This window comes from Polypterus senegalus, chromosome 17, assembly GCF_016835505.1.
Source record: "Polypterus senegalus isolate Bchr_013 chromosome 17, ASM1683550v1, whole genome shotgun sequence".
NCBI lineage: Eukaryota > Metazoa > Chordata > Cladistia > Polypteriformes > Polypteridae > Polypterus > Polypterus senegalus.
Window position 1 is genome coordinate 31,205,233 of NC_053170.1, and position 20,904 is coordinate 31,226,136.

At 34.8% G+C, this 20,904-nt stretch overlaps 1 protein-coding gene across 15 annotated transcripts in view; it reads left to right on the top strand.

Annotated features, from left to right (window-relative positions):
- Nucleotides 1–20,904, top strand: part of epb41a (erythrocyte membrane protein band 4.1a) — a 234,654-nt gene that overhangs the window by 200,130 nt on the left and 13,620 nt on the right. For 8 of the 15 annotated variants that reach the window (XM_039739690.1, XM_039739692.1, XM_039739693.1 and 5 more), the window contains 4 exons: nucleotides 13,243–13,371; nucleotides 16,833–16,895; nucleotides 17,278–17,379; nucleotides 18,986–19,066. In XM_039739690.1, coding sequence (XP_039595624.1) covers nucleotides 13,243–13,371; nucleotides 16,833–16,895; nucleotides 17,278–17,379; nucleotides 18,986–19,066 — 375 coding nt within the window. Of the gene's footprint in view, nucleotides 1–225; nucleotides 412–4,086; nucleotides 7,290–11,469; nucleotides 11,537–11,648; nucleotides 11,807–13,242; nucleotides 13,372–16,832; nucleotides 16,896–17,277; nucleotides 17,380–18,985; nucleotides 19,067–20,904 lie in introns of those variants that run through there. The other 7 variants (XM_039739697.1, XM_039739699.1, XR_005631025.1 and 4 more) reach the window with 6 other exon arrangements.

Genomic DNA, 20,904 nt, shown 5'->3' on the forward strand with positions numbered 1-20,904 from the left:
ATATTGGCTTTGAGAATCATGCATGGCTGACTAAAGCAGAATTTACTGCATGTAAGTCTTACCATTCCTCTTTAAAGACAATTATTTGAGGAATAACTTGACTCTTTTTCATGTTGTGTCGTTCTTTCTTCTTTTCTCTTACTATTTTGTCCCACATGCTTCTGTTTCTTCTTCTTTTTTTTTTTTTTTTTTTTTTTTTTGTATTTCCCTCATTTTTGTGCTCAGTCTCCTGGCTACCCTCTGACTACTTCTCCTATAGGGGTGTGCAAAGATATGGGCCCCTGGCAACAGGGTGAGCCCAACAGATTTATAGAGATCAATCGGATACGCACCCGTTTTTTTCTGTCTTAGAATTTAAATAGTTGGGTATATCTAGAAGGGTGACTTACACACCAGATGACTGCATTTTTTGTTGAAGTCATATCTTTTATTTAATATTATATGATGGTTATTATTTTTATGGGACTTATTTCCAGGAAGAAAATATTCTAGAAGTGTGTTTCCTTATTTTAAGCAAAGAAATATTTTAATAAGAAAAGGCTTTGGGACTCCTGTACACTATAATCGTGTTACTCAGAATAAAAAGCTGAAATGACAAGCTTAGTTATGAGTTGGGTCTGCTTTATTTAACTAGAAGAAAACTAAGCTGTTGTGCTGTTTAGAAAATGTTGTACATCTAGTTTGATTGCAAAACAGAAACATTTATCTTGGCAAAATCAGAAATCTGTTGTATGTAATCAAACTTTTTGCAATTTTATTTTTTTTATACAGACAAACATAGGTTTTAATAATACAGTATTTTTAGACATAACACTTTAATAAGCTGTTAAATTTATTGAATTCATGAAAATAATTCGTAACAAATTTCATGAGTACTATGGGCTATCCTCTTTAATAACTGATCATTTTTCTTTTGTGAGTTCTAAAGTATATAGTCATTAAAATTGTATCTGTTTAAAAGTTTTATGAAATCATTTTCACCTTGTTCTTTTATTCCAACCATTATTTCATAGTAAATCAGCTATATTTATATCCCAGAGAAGTCGGGCACCTGCTTTGGAATTAATGTTCCAAGGGTTTGGTTGTACTCTCCAGAATGTAGGTGATGATAAAAAAAAATATATTAATGTTATTCAGGAGTGTTTTGGGGGTGTGTTTTCTTGATTGATTTTTGTATGGAATCACAAGTGTGCCCAACTACGCAAATAGTATGCCTCTCCACTTCCTGTTTGGACCAGCCAATTATTTCCTCCTTAAGAGTTATGCTCCATGCTTAATTGATATCTTTCTGCTTTAAAAAATAAAGCAAGTTATAGTGTCGGATTGTTTATGTCATGACCTTGTGCTTATACTTCCATTTTCTCATTTCCTAAAAAGTGTTTCCTTAAGTTTAAAGCCATTTCCAGCAGCTTTGTCCTGTAAAATTATTATACAGTGACTTCATTAGTTCCTGGCTGTGAAGCTAAAAGCCTAAACAGGCAAACTATGCTTTTCTGACATCAATACATGGTAGACTGACTTTATTACAAGACTGAACACAAAGCAGAAAACATCTTGGATGGACACCAATCAACTGCAGAAGACCATTATACACATGTCTGTTGTTGCTCACAGTAAACCAGCCTAGAGTGTCCACTTAATCTAAAGTGTTTGATTTTTAAATATGGTCGAAAAGTGTGATAAACAGAGATAATAATACCTACAGAAAGGGAAAAATGTGTTGACTGGAATTCAATTCAGGAGTTGTGAAACTGTGAAGGCAACAGTGCTGAGCACAGCATTTGTGTGTCAATCAAGCATCAAATACTTTGAACACACTTCATTGCTGAAAAGACTATTCTCCTTATATGTAAACACTAGCCATCCCCAACGGCTTTGCCTGCGTATTAGTGAAACAGGACAGTGAGGAGGGCCTGGCCCAGCTCTCTGCTCCTGACGTCACTCTTCCCCCTCCCCTCGGCCCGCCGCCTCTGTCATGGATTAGTGCGAATATATCGCTCCTGCAAGTGAACTATGATTCTTAGCGCAATGAGAGAAGTTGCAAAACCAACCGGAATGTTCAAGCAAATTATAGAGAAAAAAAAAAAAAAAGATCGAAGTCTGTTAAGTAGTTCTCTCATTTGCTAACTAAGCGGAGTTAAGGTTATGCTCCTAGGCAGACGCGTGAGTGAGGAAGGTCCCGCCCCCCCACCCGCAGCCCGACGAGTCGTCCTCGAATTTGCACTAATAAATCTGTACCGCAAGCAAACAATGATACTTAGCGCAATGAGAAAGTCGCAAAATCAATGGAAAGTTCAAGCAAATTATAGAATAAAACCCAGTCTAAATCTGTTAAGTAGTTCTCTTGTGAAAAGCAGACAGACATACAAACAGGTCTGAAAAACTATAAGAAATTTTGTGCTTTGACCACTGTTTCTTAGAAAGCACCTATGGGCCAAGGGTAACCTACATTCCAAAGTTCAAGTCCTCATGGTTTGGGAGATTTCATGATGAATGAGTCTCTGGTATTTGGCTTTTATATATTTCTGTATACTATATATATATATATATATATATATATATATATATATATATATATATATATATATATATATATATATATATATATATATATATACAGTAGAGAGAGAGATCACAACAATTGTTACCATTCCTTAATCAGACAGCTTTAATTAGTCACAATAATGTACCACTTTTTAAAGATTTTTTGACATGTTTGGAGACTAGAAATGATGATATACATAAATTTGAATATAAAATACTTTGTAGATGGATTCAGCATTTAAGCTCAAATAACTATTCTATAGATACCATGCAGTATTGCTGAAGTGAGAAACACATACAGACTGACCCAGTTACTTTAAAAGAATGACATTAAATAATGATACAAAACAGCAAGACGTAGAGTTTAAATATAGGTTAAACACATTAGATAAAAAAATGGAAGTATAAACATGCACAGCATCCTCTAATAGTGTGTAGACTTCCAGTTGAACTGTCTTGCTGTGTTGCCTCCCTGTCGTTTGTTATTTTCCCCCCAGTAATGGACTGGAATCATATGTAGTGTTTTCTCCAGTCTATTTCTCTATGATTCTGGTTCCTAAAAGCAGATTGTAAAATGGATGGATGGAGTGCAAACATAAATGCAGTAAAATGTAGTTCGACAGGGAATGTACAGTATTTGATCTTTATTAAAGTTTTAATCCTTTAAGGAATAGAGAGAGGGTTGGGAGCATGTGCTATCCAAAAATTATATTTTTTTAATGTGTTATGTATCACATATGGTTTGTAGTGATGGATGATAAAAAAAAATTTTATTATCTCTGTTCTCCATGAAAATATTAAATTAAATTTCCTGATAGAATGGATGTCTATGGAAACCAATGCTGGACCACAGAAAACAATATAAAGACGTCTATTAAAAAATTACGTCACTCGTGTTGTGTAATCTACAAGTCAGTTGTTCAGTTGTATGCTCACAATGGGCAAAGTATATGTAATTTTTGCTAAAATAGTGCTAAATAAATACTTAGTCAGAGCAGTCCATATAGTGGAAATTTTTTCGTATAGCATGGAGCATTCAAATTAAAGAGAGCACTCTTGACCAGTGAATGAGGAGAAAAGACGGGGCTCCAGCTGAAAACTCGATTCCATGTGAACATGTTTCTTCTGTGTTCATTTCCAAAGACACACATTCTGTCAGAGAGTTTATTTCCGTTCTTCATAAAAACATGAGATTAAATATTTTGTCAGCCTTCACTACAGACTACATGGGCTAAGTAATATTTTTCTGTGTAGTATTCCTTTTATACAAATCTTTTTTTTCTTTCTCCCATATTTGAGCCAGCAGAGATGAATGAATTGTGAGAAAGCTCTCTTTTTATAAAAAGGCTTCTCTTAAAGTGAGGAAACACAGCCAAATACCTATAATTAATGCGTTAATGGAAAAACTTCAAATTTGTGCAGTCCTAATCTTTTAGGCTATTCTTTGCACACCCTACTGTCCTCGGATCTATCACTCTTGGCATTTCATGTCTCCCATTTTTTCATGTCTTTCTGTCTTTCTTGGTCTCCTGTCAATAAAAGCAGACCGAGGGAAGTCCTCTAGTAGCAAAGAAGGAAGAGCAGAAAAGAAAAGGTGTGAAATCTCCACCCGAAGGCAAGGACGAACACTCTCAAAAGGTTTCAATTTCTATCCCTGAGGACAGCAAGAAAGTCAAACCCTGTCAGCTATATACTGTTGCCTTTCAGAATACTCGCATTCCTTTTCTTATGTCCTGCTTTTTCGTTCTCGCAGTAACCTTATGGTGGCTCATTTTTATATGAGTCAAAAATATATTTCTTCAGACACAAATAAACAAGAAACGCTCCTCTTGTGACGTAAAGGGCACCCAGTATTTTTCTTTTTTTTTAAATCATTTTCCATTCAAAGAAATGAAAAAATATGCCTTTTTCTGCTTAGCATTTTACTTCCTTTCTTGAAATATTAGATGCTCTTTTGATGCTTCCAGATTTTGGTGACTGAAATTGATGGAAAACTTCTGAACAACAAACTGTATATGCTATAAAATGAACTTCTGCCTTTCCTTGAATATGTTCAGCAAAACCAAACAACCCAAACGGATTACTAAACTTCTTTCCCATTCTTGTTTTTATTATTTTTAATTTGTACTTTTAAATTTGTGATCTTTGGATGTGGGTGCTATAGTGCAGTGGGGGAAGAACTACTGGGATTTAGTGAGGTGTTTTTCTTGCAGACTGGGGGTGTCTTTTAGTTATGTTGATAGTCAGTGAAACTGAACAAGTATTAAACAGAGAAACATACTGATTAAATATTCTTTTTAGATTCCATCTTAGAAGGTTAGGCTAATTTTGTGCAATGATAGAAAAATTTAAATATACTATTGGTATTCCCTACACCAATGACCTCTGCATCTGTAGATGAAAATGTCTGTATGGGTTAAAATAAAAGCATGTTAACAAAGCTGAACTTGTGGGCAATATATATAATGGAATATATTTGAAATTTAAATTACATTTTTTTAATGCTTGTAATTTAAAGTTTACAACTTGTCTACTTTGTAAGTTTGAAAATGCTCATTTAATCTTAACAAACGCACAGACACTATTTCCATGGGGTGTGCTATACATTTTGACTTTGTGTAGTGTGGCTTAGAAATTGATTTTTTTCCACTGACCTTATTTGTTGATATAAATAGCTTTTCATAATTGGCACATTATAGTAACCCCCTTGTCCACCCTCTCCAAAAAAAAAAAAAACTTGCTGATCACCACGTTACCACATTTATTATTAGGAACTTTGTTGTTACTGACAGTTTATTTGTCATAACACATTTCTTTTAACTAGTTTAAATGTTACTTACTTTGCAGTTTTCCTGGTCTTAAAATAACATTACCCTTTTTTTCTCCTCCTTGTATTTTTAAACCCCTAAACAATTTTATGTAAGTAGTAAGCATACAGGTTTTGAATTTGGTAAGACTTGCTTTAGCTAACTTAATCTTGGTTACTGCATCATAAATTCACATGGACCACATAATTCTCTTAAAATATGGGTAATTTATGATATGGTTTGTCAGAATTCCTGTGTGTTTATTTTTTTGCAAATTGGTTTCAGTGTTCTGTTAATGTCAAATATATGGATCAAATTTGTTTATTGTGGTGAAAATCAGTTTTCTTAATTTTAACCAGGTGAGTTGTATTGCATGGTGGCCATTACAGTACGTGAAAATCCTTAAGTTATACTTCTACATCAGTTGTTTCTCTGCTGAATTTTGTATGTTCTGTAAAGGTTTATGAAAGAAATTGCCATATATATGTTAATTTGCCGAATTGGTCACAATACAATAATTGTGATTTAACTCAATTCAGGGGTTAACGAGATCCTCCCTAGTTAAACAAGATAGAGACTCAAAATATTAAACAAAGTAAGACGCAAGAAACAAACCTTTGAATTTAGCTTTTTGATAGTACAGCAAATAAGTCAGTAAATTATGTAAGCAGTGGAAAAAATCAACTCAGACATGTCCCAGATGACTGAATATTAAATAGCATACATTTGAAATTGTGTATAGTTAAGGAAGAGACATAGTACTCTGCTTAGATTTCATTAAAAGTATTTTCCATGTAGTGCCTCATGGCAAATCATAATCACATTTGTAAATGTGCTGTCTAAATGTAAGAATTTCAAGATCTTTTGTTTCTAGATCTTTTCTGGAAGTGTTTTTATTAATATATTTTTGCAGAGTTCTTTTTCAACGCCTGTATTATCTTAAAAAGTGTTGATAGTAATTCAGTATTTGACACTGGCTTATAGGTGCAAAGAACTGTTATTTCATTGCTTTCTTGATACAAACTTGCTATTAATTGTATTTTAGCTGCCCTGCAACAATTACTTTGCTAGTTTTCATATATAATCAGTTCTTTATATAAGTAAACATTCTGGAATATAATTTTTCTAAAAAAGATTTTTTTTAATAATGAAAACCAAAATTTATGAAGGGGAAAGAGACTGTAGAAGATTTAGCATTTATTCTTCTTTGTTGTTATATTGTCTATAAACAGTATACTACTGTCTAATTGAAGATATGCTATACATTTTAGAAATTTCTTACTTTGTATTTGTAATACTATGTTGTGTTCTTGTTAATAGTGTACTTTCTAAAATACTGTTTGCTGCTATATTTTATAGTTGTGTGAGTAACCTTTACTTTGGGGGAGATTTTGGTGTACAAGAATTTATCCATTTTTTTAAAAAAACACATACAGTACTGTATTGAGTGAAAACATGAAATTGCTTGTTATGAAGGATGCTAAACTCAATTTGATATTTTCAGTCAGTTAAGTTTTATGTTTTGAATGCTTAATAGGCCAATCACAGACTTAATTTTTCATAAAATACTAATGTTGTAGCAATTTTTTGAAATATTAAAAAGTTGCACCAATACAAACCATAGTAGTATACAGATAATCATAGTAAAAGAAGTTCAGCTATGTATAAAAAAAATCAACCATTTACAAAAATATTTTTTGTTCAGGGGTTTAAAGTTTGTTAGCAATTATGGAGCATCCATATTGTTTAGAATGATTTTTTTTTTATTATTGGATGTGTTATTTTACAAGGAACATCTAATGATGAGGCTAACCTGCACAAGATTTTTTATTTTTATTTTGTTTGAAATGTTCTATTGACATAAATTATAATCCTTTTCTCTGTTTTTATTATTTGTCTACAGCTCATTGTTATACAGTGCATCCGGAAAGTATTCACAGCGCATTACTTTTTCCACATGTTACAGCCTTATTCCAAAATGTATTAAATTAATTTTTTCCTCAGAATTCTACACACCACACCTCATAATGACAGCGTGAAAAAAGTTTACTTGAAAGTTTTGTAAATTTATTAAAAATAAAATAATTGAGAAAGCACATGTACATAAGTATTCACAGCCTTTGCCATGAAGCTCAATGATCATCCTTGAGATGTTTCTGCAGCTTAATTGGAGTCCACCTGTGGTACATTCAGTTGATTGGACATGATTTGGAAAGGTACACATCTGTCTGTAGAAGGTCCCACAGTTGACAGTTCATGTCAGAGCACAAACCAAAGCATGAAGTCAAAGGAATTGTCTGTAGACCTCCGAGACAGGATTGTCTCGAGGCACAAATCTGGGGAAGGTTAGAGAAAAATTTCTGCTGCTTTGAAAGTCCCAATGAGCACAGTGGCCTCCATCATCCGTAAGTGGAAGAAGTTCGAAACCACAAGGACTCTTCCTAGAGCTGGCCGGCCATCTAAACTGAGCGATCAGGGGAGAAGGGCCTTAGTCAAGGAGGTGACCAAGAACCCGATTGTCACTCTGTCAGAGCTCCAGAGGTCCTCTGTGGAGAGAGGAGAACCTTCCAGAACGACAACCATCTCTGCAGCAATCCACCAATCAGGCCTGTATGGTAGAGTGGCCAGACAGAAGCCACTCCTTAGTAAAAGGCACACGGCAGACTGCCTGGAGTTTGCCAAAAGGCACCTGAAGGACTCTCAGACCATGAGAAACAAAATTCTCTGGTCTGATGAGACAAAGATTGAACTCTTTGGTGTGAATGCCAGGCGTCACGTTTGGAGGAAACCAGGCACCGCTCATCACCAGGCCAATACCATCCCTACAGTGAAGCATGGTGGTGGCTGCAGCATGCTGTGGGGATGTTTTTCAGCGGCAGGAACTGTGAGACTAGTCAGGATAAAGGGAAAGATGACTGTAGCAATGTACAGAGACATCCTGGATGAAAACCTGCTCCAGAGCGCTCTTGACCTCAGACTGGGGCGACGGTTCATCTTTCAGCAGGACAACGACTCTAAGCACACAGCCAAGATATCAAAGGAGTGGCTTCAGGACAACTCTGTGAATGTCCTTGAGTGGCCCAACCAGAGCCCAGACTTGAATCCAATTGAACAACTCTGGAGAGATCTTAAAATGGCTGTGCACCGAGGCTTGCCATCCAACCTGATGGAGCTTGAGAGGTGCTACAAAGAAGAAAGGGTGAAACTGGCCAAGGATAGGTGTGCCAAGCTTGTGGCATCATATTCAAAAAGACTTGAGGCTGTAATTGCTGCCAAAGGTGCATCGACAAAGTATTGAGCCAAGGCTGTGAATACTTATGTACATGTGATTCCTCAGTTTTTATTTTTAATAAATTTGCAAAAACCTCAAACTCTTTTCACGTTGTCATTATGGGGTGTTTTGTGTAGAATTCTGAGGGAAAAAAAATGAATTTCATCCATTTTGGAATAAGGCTGGAACATAACAAAATGTGGAAAAGGTGATGTGCTGTGAATACTTTCCGGATGCACTGTAAGTGATGGGATAGGAATGTAAATTGACTAGTTAACTGAGTGTTGCATTCATTTCAACACTAACATTGGTATCCATGCTCACAGTATCACCACAACTAGAGAAACTGGCTGGTCATTGCCATAATCTCATTGTCCTTTTCTTGTTGAACAGACACTAAGATACAGTACATAATCCACTCAACCAGAGGCATCAACAAGTTACTCATTTTCAGGAAAGACTCCTAAACTGAGAAATGGAGGTGTTGATTTTTAAACAGAAGAGTTTTCAGTTAGCTGTGAGCTTTTCAAAGACATTTGAGGAATTAGTTGTATGAGACCAAATTGACAATATAGTCCTTAAAAATCAAAGAATGCAACCCTCATGTATCCAGCCTGGGATGTTTTATATCCTGTGAATCAATGCCAATTGCCAAAATCCATGTCTGTATTTACTGTATCTCTCTTACACATAGTTGTTTTCTAACTTGTTTTGAACCAGACTCGCATGCTGGTCTTGCGTACAGTCAGCTTATGAAAATGCATAGGTTAGCCAGCACCTGGCACATGGAATTATCCTGGAACAAACACAAAAGAATCAGCAGCCTGGTTCAACTTTACCTAGCAGGTATAGCGAGGAAAAGCTAAGTATGTCCTCTAATGAAAACATTTCTCACAAAACATTAAATAACACCAGTAAAACATTATTAATGTATGGCTGTGCATAACAGGACATCTGCTCTGACCTAAACTATAAGTATGAACCAGTCTTAACTAATAAATAAGTTTGGTAAAGTACAGACCTGCCATGCAGATGGACAAAAGAGGAAATTGTTAAAAGAATGAAAAAATTAAAACTATACCATAATGAATGTCTTTCTTGACATAATTATTGCGTATTTATGTTTACAATTACATGCAGCTTCTTCTATGCTAAATTTACACTATATAACATATAAGTAATACATTACTTCACACCACCCATGGCCTACCTTCAGGGGGAAGTTTCTAGTATGACCTGTTTCAGGCATGGTTCTTGTTACCACTTTTGAAAGTCATCATTGGAGTCATTATAGCACCTTCCATTAAACCAGTTTGCCAAGGATAACCCTACTAGGAGTATAGGTCTCCTAACAGCACTGTCATAAGACCTTAAAGCATGTGAGCTCTTTCTTTATGCCAAGGTCACAAGAGACAGAGCATCAAAATATTTTATAAAGCTGCTTATTAACAGATAAGACTTAACAAAAGTCATCTCTAAAAACCAAATACTAATTTCTGTAGTTATTTCTATCCGTTCTTCAATGTATGATATTTTTACTGTTTAGTGAATAAAGTAATCACTTCAAATGCAATGTAGTGTTAACTAGCAACATTTTTTTTTTGCTACCAATTCAGCTTAAACTCCATATAATAGTTACTGTATATTTTATTGAATTATTGTGAAACTTGAAAATGTGTGAAGACCAGCAACTTATGCTTTAAGGCCTGCAGTTGCATCCATATTACAGTAGAATATACTGTACAGTATGTTGGTCAGTAGTTTATCAGTTTTTTAAAAATTTGTCTGTATGAGGTTGTACATCTGTCACATGCCTAAATTTCAGAAAGCAGAGGCATTTAGAGACCACATTCAGTAAAATTATTGGCTTTAAAAAGTATATACTGTAGCAAACTTTGAGTAGCATGTGTTATCTTAAGTTTTTTAAATAATTTGATTAAGTTAATTTCTTGTTTCCAAATGGATTTTGTCTCTGCTCTCTGTGTGAAATCCCTCACTCTGGAAGAAATGCCCCTGGAATTAACTCATTACATTGTTTCTGTTGAGAATAAGGTTGTACTTGCACTCATTCATGCAGTGCCTTACATAAATTGACTTTTAGACTGTGTCTAACTTCTTTATGGTTATGACAGTTGCCTCTGAGATCAACAGGATCTTGTACAGATTTAGGAAACAGTAACACAGTGCATTATCAGTTATGAACATTTAAAAGTTAACTCCTTCAATAAAATATTGAGGAAGATTATGTAATATAAGTAATGCATGTAATCTCATCTAGTCCTACTGCACTTATAATTTTCAAGTTGCTTCCAGTGAAAGTTGGACTGAGTTCATACTATGGAGATAAATTTATGATTAATGTCAGTAATTACTTATTAAACATATTGCAGTGAAATTGATAACCCCTGAGAATGGTATTTGTGTCATCTTATATAGTTACTTTTCATGCTTTCTTAATCTTATCTTGGCTGCTTTTTTGTGCAAATGAACCTTCATATCATCGCCTTAGCATTTAGTAAAATTTGCTTACAGTATGTGTAAAAGCAGTAATATTTTTCTTAATGTTTTATATGCAATACATATTCTGTCTTGTTATTTATTCCTTTGTATCATTTCTAGATAGACCTTGTTTCCCATAAAACTATATAAACAAATTAAATAACCTACTTGTCCCATGTGAGTTTAAAAAAAAAAAAAAGTCAAAACGTATGTAAAGTAATCTGGGTCACACCTCATAAGGGAGTGATCACAGCATCTTCTGATTGTTTCTGCTTTTTGACAGTATACAGTGTAATAACAGCAGTTTTGTTTCTGTGTCCCCATTTGGCTTTTGTTTTTCTCCTGTAGAGTGGATTTGAAATTCCTAAGAGAGAGGATTTAGAAAGGGAAATTCGGAGAGCGGATACACGTTTTGGTGAGAACAGGGGGGCAGCTGATTTGGCAGCCTTCTCTCGGGGTCGAGCTTCTTCTTTTGAGAACAGTGAGGAGGAGGAAGATGAGGAAAGCACCTTTTCCTTTCTCCACAGCAAGGAGGAGGTGGGCTGGCCAACAGGGCCAGAAGTCAGCTTAGAGACTAAAGCCTCACACTCCCCAGTGTTGTTTCCTGAATCCCTACAAGGCACTCATCTCCCTCATCTGTGTACCTGGAAAGAGGAGGAACTTATAGATGACATAGTGGAGCACAGGTGTGACGTAGCAGAAAAGAGTGTTGAGGTTGTTGGAGGATATTTCAGTCATCTTTACTGCGAGAATCCTCCTTCCCTCATTCGGTGTTTTCAGGTAGTATTATGTCCCAAAAGCTAAAACCTTCTAATCTGTACAACATACATTTTCTATTTTTCCTTCTTTATATGTTTTTCACTTCTCTGGTACTGCTGGAAAGTTGGAAAGAAAAGGGAGAGTTTGGGGGACATGGGGGGACCAACAATGACTGCAACTGCCGACCTCAGACTTGGTTTACCACTTCCTTATTTCTTTCAAGTTCATATTTGATCTTTGTCAACCTGTTAAGGAAGAGTTTGTAAAATTAAGCATAAATGCACCTTTAAATTTTCAGTACTCTGCTTATAAGATTAAGAACTTGGTTAATTCATTTTTCTTCAGGACCATGGAAGAGAGATGCTTAACATTATTGTCACTTTGTGATCATAAGTTTTACAAAAAGTTGAGCACATTTACAAATAAATAAAAACCATGCAGCTATGTTATGCTTGTCTGGACAACTGTTGTTTAATGGCAAAGTAAATACAGTATGACCTTGTAGAACAGTAGTGGCTGCCATTTTTGTATCCAATCTCAAAACTGATGTGCAGTTTATATCTGCAAATTAATTATATTCAATTTTCTGGTTGTCTGGCCCATCGCTTTATCAATTTTGGCCTTTTTTTGGGGGGATGTTTGCCCTGACTGATTGTTTTAAACATAGAAATACTAAAGGTTTCACAGTTTTAGTTCATAAGATCCACATCTAATAGTCATAAGTGTCAGAAATTGCTAAGGTATTATTTAGTACTATTCCAACCAAGGCTGTGACAGTATTTGTCATGGAAAGCTATAGTTTTATTGTGTTCTGGCCAAGCAATCAGATTTAAAACTCGTGAGCAGCATTCAGTGTCTTTGATCTTATGAAAGTCTTACTTTCACAGCAGTTACTTTTTATAGCGGTGATGGTTTATGGTGTTAATCACATGCAAATCTAACCTACCATAAATTTGGTGTGCTTCTTGTACAATTTGCAACAACAGAAGTCTTGATTTAATATCTTTACCTTTTACTTAACTGGTTTTCTCAGTGTTCCTTTTTAGGTGATGGGTCTGTTCTGGTTAACTTCTTTATCATTTCTTTTTATTCATTTTATAGTATTAACCGTTACTCCCTCATGATCTGGTAACTGTACAGAGAGTTGTGTTTCAAGCAAGTCTATTGTAGAAACATTTTCAGGGATTAATCTAGAATCCATATTCAACAGCCTTATTAAAATTACTATTTTTCTTTATCTGAATTCAAGTATATTTTTACTCTTTTGCCAGTTTATCAGATCAAAGCGTAACATTTTAATTAAAAAATAAAATAATGTTTAGAAAAAAAATTGCAGTATACAAGCTTTCTATGTTTCTTCAGCCTCCACTGGTGAAAACTCAGACTGTCACGATTTCTGATGCTTCAAGCTTTTTGAAGAGTGACATTACCACAAAGGATGTGCCTATTGTACATACAGAGACCAAGACCATCACGTATGAAGCTGCACAGGTAAGCTTCCAATCAGATTTCACCTCACAGTCATTACCCAGATTTTCAAATCAGTAACTGCTTTATGGTCACTGTATTTTATGTTGCAGATGTCACAATCTATTCAGTTCTTGCCATCTCTTCTGTTAATGCTAGTTTATAAATTATTAAAGATAAAGACTGAATAAATGTTGTTAAATATTAGTTGTACTACATTGAGATTCCATTTTTAAAATTAGGTTGGTTTTTTGGCTATATTAAAATTGAACAATTTAGTAAGACAAAACAGTGAAGTACAGATCCTGTCTTGTTAATCTGTGTGTTGTCTGCAAATAGATATTGTAGAATTGGAGTAGAATTCATTCAGTTAACCTAATCAGGCAAACAATTTTAAAACAATTATAAAAGCATTACAGTGACTACAGTATATCAGTGATTCAAAGAAATTATAGGTTCCAGAAGTAATGGTGCATATTTGTCACAAGTACTTAGAAAATGAAATTCCTTACCAATATAAAAAGGAAGGACTCCTACCCTGTAAACATAAAGGTTGTTTCCCCTTTGCAAAGGTTTTTACTACTAATATGTCATTATTTTGTTTTAGTTAGTCATCTTTTAGTTGTAATGTAAAAGACTGCATGCTATAATTTTATTTAAAATATTTTTTTAAATTATGCTTTCAGTATGACTTACTGTAATGAGAAGTCAAGCAAAATAACACCATTTATTGGCTAACTAAAAAGATTACAATATGCAAGCTTTCGTGGAAGCTCATTCCCCTTCTTCAGGCAAGATGTAATTCAGAGACTGGAATTCCCTATGTTTATATAGGCACTAGGATAGATACAGCATTGAAAAAACCTTTAAGTGAGACATCCTGGATGTAAATAATTAATAGACTTCTCAAGGCCAGGGTTCATTTAGCAAGAGAGGAGAATAATGTATAGTCAAGATTTTTTGATAACTGTCCAACAAAGTATTTTGAAGTTTTTGATGTTTTCCATACAATTTGGTTCCGTAGTCGGGTTGCCTGGGTCATTCAGAGAACCATGTTGTAATGTGTTACATTTTAGCTTGACTTTAACTTCCCACTCTTAGCTCTCATGCTGTGTTTTGTAGTTGCCCATAAGCACTGTGACTTGAACGTCCTTCTCACATGGCACGTGTCCATGGCTGTTGAACTGGTCTCCTACAGGAGCATCCCTCTTGCCATGCTTAATGTGGAACCTGTGTAAATTAATTCTTTGGTGGAGTGTTTGTCCAGTTTCTTCCACACAGAGGGCAGTGTTGGGACATTTCATATGTAGAATTGGTCAGACCACATTAGGTCATCTGCAGGAAATATGGGTTACAGGTAACAACAAGGGGGTATGGTTCTTGTCTTTATTTTTATACTCCAGAAGGGTTGTCTTTGGGTATGGCAACTTTTATTTGAGTTTCTGTTGTTTTGGTAGTATATCCTTCTCTGATGAAATCTTGTCTAAGCTCCTGCAGTTGTTTATCCTGGTCTGTCAGGTCTGAGCAAATATGGTTGTAATGTATTGCTTGGCTTAAAATGCTGGAGCTCATGTTATGCTTGGGGTTAAAGGAATCGCTTCTCAGGTATGTTCATCTGTCTGTTGGTTTGTGAAATACTGAAGTTATAATGGTGTTATCTTTTAGTTGAGTGTTGTATCAACTGGATGATATGCATACAAAACCGCAACATCAGCCCACACCCTATTCAGAAGGGGGTGGGTTAGGGTTGATTCTACCCTACGATATTTTTAGTCGACCACTGAGAAATGTGTGTACCAAATTTCATGAAAATCGTTCCAGTTGTTTGAGAGTAATGCTGGAACAAACTGTACATACACACACACACACATGCATACATTGACATAAGTCAAGGTGTGGCAGAAAAGTAATGAAACTGGCAAAACTGCAAGCGATCTGGCAACGCTGCGCTGTTGTCCTTGATAGAGCATGTGTATCAGTACCCTCCCATAGCTCAGTGCGAGTTTCAACTCCTTCCGTTAACTACGTGATTTTTGTGACTGCTATTAGCGAAGTTGTGTTTTTGGTTGTGCGTCACGCAAAATGGAACAGCGGAATTTGGAACAACGTTGTGTCATTAAACGGCAAGTGTGACGTTTGAAAAGTTAAAACAGGCCTATGGGGAACATTCTTTATCCCGAGCTCAAGTTTTTAGCTGGCACAAATCATTTTTGGAAGGCAGAAAACACGTTGAAGATGAACACCGTTCAGGGAGGATTTCAACTTTGAAAACCAATGAAAACATCGAACGTGTGAACACTCTTGTGAGATCAGACCGTCGTTTAACATTAAGAATGTTGAGTGAACAATTAAATTTGAACAGATTTACCGTTCATCAAATTTTGACTGAACCTTTGCACATGCGAAAGGGTCTGTGCCAAAATGGTGCCGAAAAACTGCCCTCTCCATAACAGAATTTTTTACCTCAAAAGGCATAGCCCCCTTATTCACCTGACCTCAGTCCGTGTGACTTTTTCCTAAACTGAAAAATGTCCTCAAAGGACGTCATTTCGGGACTTTAGAAAACATCCAAAAGAGTGTAATGGACATGCTGAAGACCATACCGGTTGAAGACTTCCAGAGCTGCTACCAACAGTGGGAACAACGTCTCCATCGGTGTGTAGCTGCCCAAGGGAACTACTTTGAAGGGGATAACATTGATGTTTGAAAAAAATAAAAACTTTGGTAAATAAAAAATCAGTCTCATTACTTTTCTGCCACCATATATATATATATATATATATATATATATATATATATATATATATACAGTTACTGAACACTCTATACAGTGCATGTTAAGTGGTTTGAAAGACCTGAGAGATGCATTGTATGGGAGGAACTGCCCATAGATGCTGCAGCTATGCACAAGCTCAGTTTTCATGAATTTTACATGTACCAGCTTTCAGATGCATAAATATCCTTGCCACCACAAGGACACAATCGTAAGACGTTTATTTTTCTTCTTTATTAATTGATTATAGGAATCATGGTTGAAAGCCTAAGACCTATATTAGAAGGAAAAAATACTTATTTTGTACTCCGTATAACAGGCATATGTTTCAATTTATGATCTCTGTGATAAGTGAAATTTGCAATAGATATGAAATACCATTGTCATTAGTTTTATTTATTTATTTCTTAAACCAGAGAAATTTTCTACAGTTTCTGCAGGAAAAACTGTGTAATTAAGATGAAATTGTTAAACTGAAATGGCTTATCGAACTAGAGATCCTTGAAGCCCTTCCGACAGAATGCTACAGACAAAAAGCAGTAGAACTGCTACCTGTTTAGTAGATAACCTGTAAATAGATCATCGCATATTCAACTACTTTATTATTGACTCTGATAAAGTCTCTTTTGGCTTATTGCCCTAAGACTTTACAGTCTTAACTCAGACCTCTTTGTTTTAGATAGCAAGTATAAATTATTAATCAATTTTGTAGATCCCTCAGACTGTTGGACATCGTACAATAAAGATGTACTTTAATCAACAAATTCCTCATTTGGTGAGCAACTTAAATTCAAAATTGGACTATTTTTGTTTGTTTTGTTTATCTTTGTGTTTTTTTTTTTCTCTCCACCCTCCCCAAATTTTAGTTGGTTTCACAACGTGTAATCTGTCAACTGTTTAAAAATAATACTATGCCGTTTCTGGGTCTGTTCTGTTTTGTGGTATTTTTTGTGTATAGGTTTGTGACATCACAGCTGGTGTGTTGCAGCAATCTGACCATGCATGGCGCCACTCAGACACATCCAACAGCATTACTACATATTGTGTAATAACAGTTGTCCCATTAAACATAACTGAATCACTCATTCTTTTAAGAGCTTTTAGGTCGAGTTATTTCGTTAGTAAACTGCTGAATTTTGTCGAAATGTGTTTTATAGCCTGAAGACAGCAACACAGACAAAGATTCTGGTGTCCTTTTGAGTGCACAGACCATCACCTCAGAAACTGTGAGCACCACTACAACCACACAGATCACCAAAGTAAGTTCTCTAGATCATGAATGCTTCAAATTTAAGATAAGTTAAGATATGCAATAAATACAACAGTGTGGTTAAAGATTATTTGTCACGTGATTTATTTCTGCATTATTGCATTTTTTCATAGCACCTGTTATCAGATTATCAATCAAACTCTTAAAAGTAGATGGAATAATGATTTTCTTTTTTATGGTAGTTATTTTCACATGGGATTTATTAACTGACTATACCTTCTTTATCAGCAATACTTACAGTCAGAAATTTCCTGTAGATCTTGGTCACTCTCTTAGAGTGCCTTGGAAAGTGTTTGGCTCACAACGTCTATAATTGTCCCCACTCAGGGAAGTTTGTTGGTTTTCTAGCATGCCGTTCAAAAAAAATGTTTATTTCCTGATGTTAACCTGCTTGTATATTTTCAAACATTTTCTCACCACATGAGTTGTTTCTACTTTTGACTCACCTGTTCCTAGAATTTTGTTACACATCTCTTCAGGATGATCTAGGTATATTTTGATGAAAATATATTTATATATGATAATATGTCATTAAAACCTGTTTACTGTCACCTTCACTCTTTTAGCAAGAATGTGCGTTAGGCTGGTATTGTACAGGGATAGCTTAGGTCAATCTTAATTGTTATGAAAAGTGTTTAAGTGCTGACCTTTATTTCTTTAATTGTGTTGAGTTTGCAATGTGGCATTATAGCTTTTTACAATAAAATATTCAAAATTGGTTATTTTCTGAACCAAACTTGATGGTCATTTTGCCCTATTAAGTGTTTTTTGTGTATTTTACTGCAGCTTCCCCAGAAGCCATAATATAGTAGTCATTTTAAATAACATTTCATTTTTGGTTGGAAAATTATTTGATTTGTGTGAGGATTTTTTTTTTAGTTTTGTTTGCACCCTGGACCAGGCAAAAGTGGTGCATTTTTCCAGTACCTCACTTTAACAGTTAAACAAGTATTTACTTGAGACTTGCATAGAAAATGTGTTCCTCAAACACCTATATTTTTTATTTCTTTAGAATTTTTTCTCAAATATTAAATTTAATCTGTCTAGTATTTTTTTAACTTCTCTACTGGGAAGTCCTGTGTGGCTGCTGCTTTTTTTCAAACCTGTTAATTAAATTCCTGATAAAGAAATAGCTTGTGGTGTTTAGGCAGTCATTCATTGCCGTTAGCATGAACAAATAATTGTCTTTATTCATGTAACATTTCCATTGTTGTTTCATTGTATTGTAACAAGTTTTTTTCTTGTTGACTGCTAAAATTATTTTTTACCACTACCTGTTTTTCAAGTGATTTGTTCATTCTTTCCATGTGGCAAATGACTCAGGTTTGCCTAGACTAGGATTTCCACTAAAGTTACTAACAGCGCCTACTCACAGGCTGTAAGAAGTGTGATCTTAACATTTTGACCTTAGTGATCTGTTTGCTTTTATGCCAATAATGCAAAATATATGTTTAACAAATAAAACAGAAAAAATTTAATTATATTCAGCATGTAAACTTTTTTCAAGGCAATAAAACCATGCTTGAATATCCTCTGTAGCACAAGTCAGTGACAGAGGAATTGTATCTCATACCAATGTGTTTCCAATATTCTAGATGGTGAAAGGAGGTGTCTCAGAGACAAGAATTGAAAAACGAATTGTCATTACTGGAGATGCAGATATTGACCATGACCAAGTAAGTGTAGTATTTTTATCTTAAATAATTTGAAGCCTTGTAGAATAGTAACAGAACCCATGTAAATCTGAAATACATAGTAAAGTTTTATTTCTCTTTTCTAATTACACAATCGTGAACAATCCATGCTTCTATTTGCTTTTAAGTAGACCTGCTGTTTAATTAAAAATTTTAATTGCATTTTATTGAACGATACAATAAATTGCGATTTATACAGTTAATTTTATTTCCTTCGAGCATATTAATCTTTTTCTATAAAGCAAAAAATAACTGAATGGTTAATTTCTAATAAACATTTTTTAATAATTGCTTGTCTATTAAATTATTTCAGTTTATTGAACAGTTTTTTGTAAAAGAAACAATGCCCAACAACTAGTGAGATATAAGGATTTGAGCAGTTCCACTATGTGTCATCTGCTTTATAGCTGCTCAGACATTGGTAGCACCTGCACCATGCTGTTTCAGGTCAGATATCCCTCCATGGGCATCGTTACGGACAGGGCCAACTCACTGACATTGTGTCTCACACTCAGAACTATACTTTGACAACCCCTTATGTTTCAAGGATGAACTTGCATTGGCAGACATCACTGCATGTAGCATCTTTTTCCGTACGTCTTGCAATACTGTGCAATGTGTGAGGTTTTTAGCCATCAATACATATGTGAACACAGCATAGTGGCAAGGATGACACTGATACTTATTCTCATTCAGTGTACAGTACTTGTCCATATGCAGCATTAGTTCGACACAAAAATTAAACTCATTCATTCTGCTTGTATAACTGGTTTGTTTTTAATCTCATGATATTCTCTGTACTTTGAAGAGTTAGTGTATATATGAAACAATGTGTATGAAAATACGGTTCAAAATTGTGTTCCTTACTAATATACTGTACTCTGTCTATAATGTTCTAATACAGGACAATCCTGTATTATAAGGATCAAGTGGCAACTTTACTGGTTTCATTAAATGTGAAGAGTGGTCAGATTGATCGAATAAAATTAACGCATTTAGGGTTTGCATTAAAAAGTGTAATTGCAGAAATTTTTAAAGCATTTCTCACACATTTTAACAATGATTAATCAACAGCTGTGTTTTTAATTATTTAAAAGATGTATTTATCCAAAGCATTTTATAAACCAAACACATTTGAAAATTTAGTCTTTCCATTAGGTGTGGAGGAAAAATATAAATAAAAAATTTAGCCAATTTCATATTAAAGAGCATGTTTATCTCATCAATTAAAAAAAAAACTGCAAAATGCCTTTGTAAAATAAATGTGTTTGTTCATATATAAACTATGTAGATTGCCAAACTGTTTTCATATTTTATTACATCAGATTCTGAACTTACAACATATTGTAAAAGTTTATCTTCAGGATAGTGTACATTTTGTCAAATCAATGGAAACAAATTCATTACCAAATTCTCCAATTTGTCGATGGTCCCTACCTCAATATGGCTAAGCCACCTGTTATCAGTTGTTGTTTGAGGATAAATACCTCCTCTCATGCTGAAATTCAATGGTATGGTAGAGATTTTCTGAGAAGTCAACCACAATGAAGACAAAGGAGCATTTAAACGTAAGGAATATGATTATATCATCTGAGGAAAGGCACAAGACTATCTCAAAGTCACTGGATATACTTCAGAGTTCAGAAATAAAAAAAATTGCTGGGAGGGCTGCAGCAGGATGATGCCTTCATCTGACTGAATGGGGGGGTGGGGTGGTGGTGGTGGTGTGCGTTTTGCTAAACCACGCATTTGCAAAACAAAAGCGGCTATTAGCGTAGTGATAAGGAGCTACAAGCTTTGTGGAGCATGTCAGGAAAATA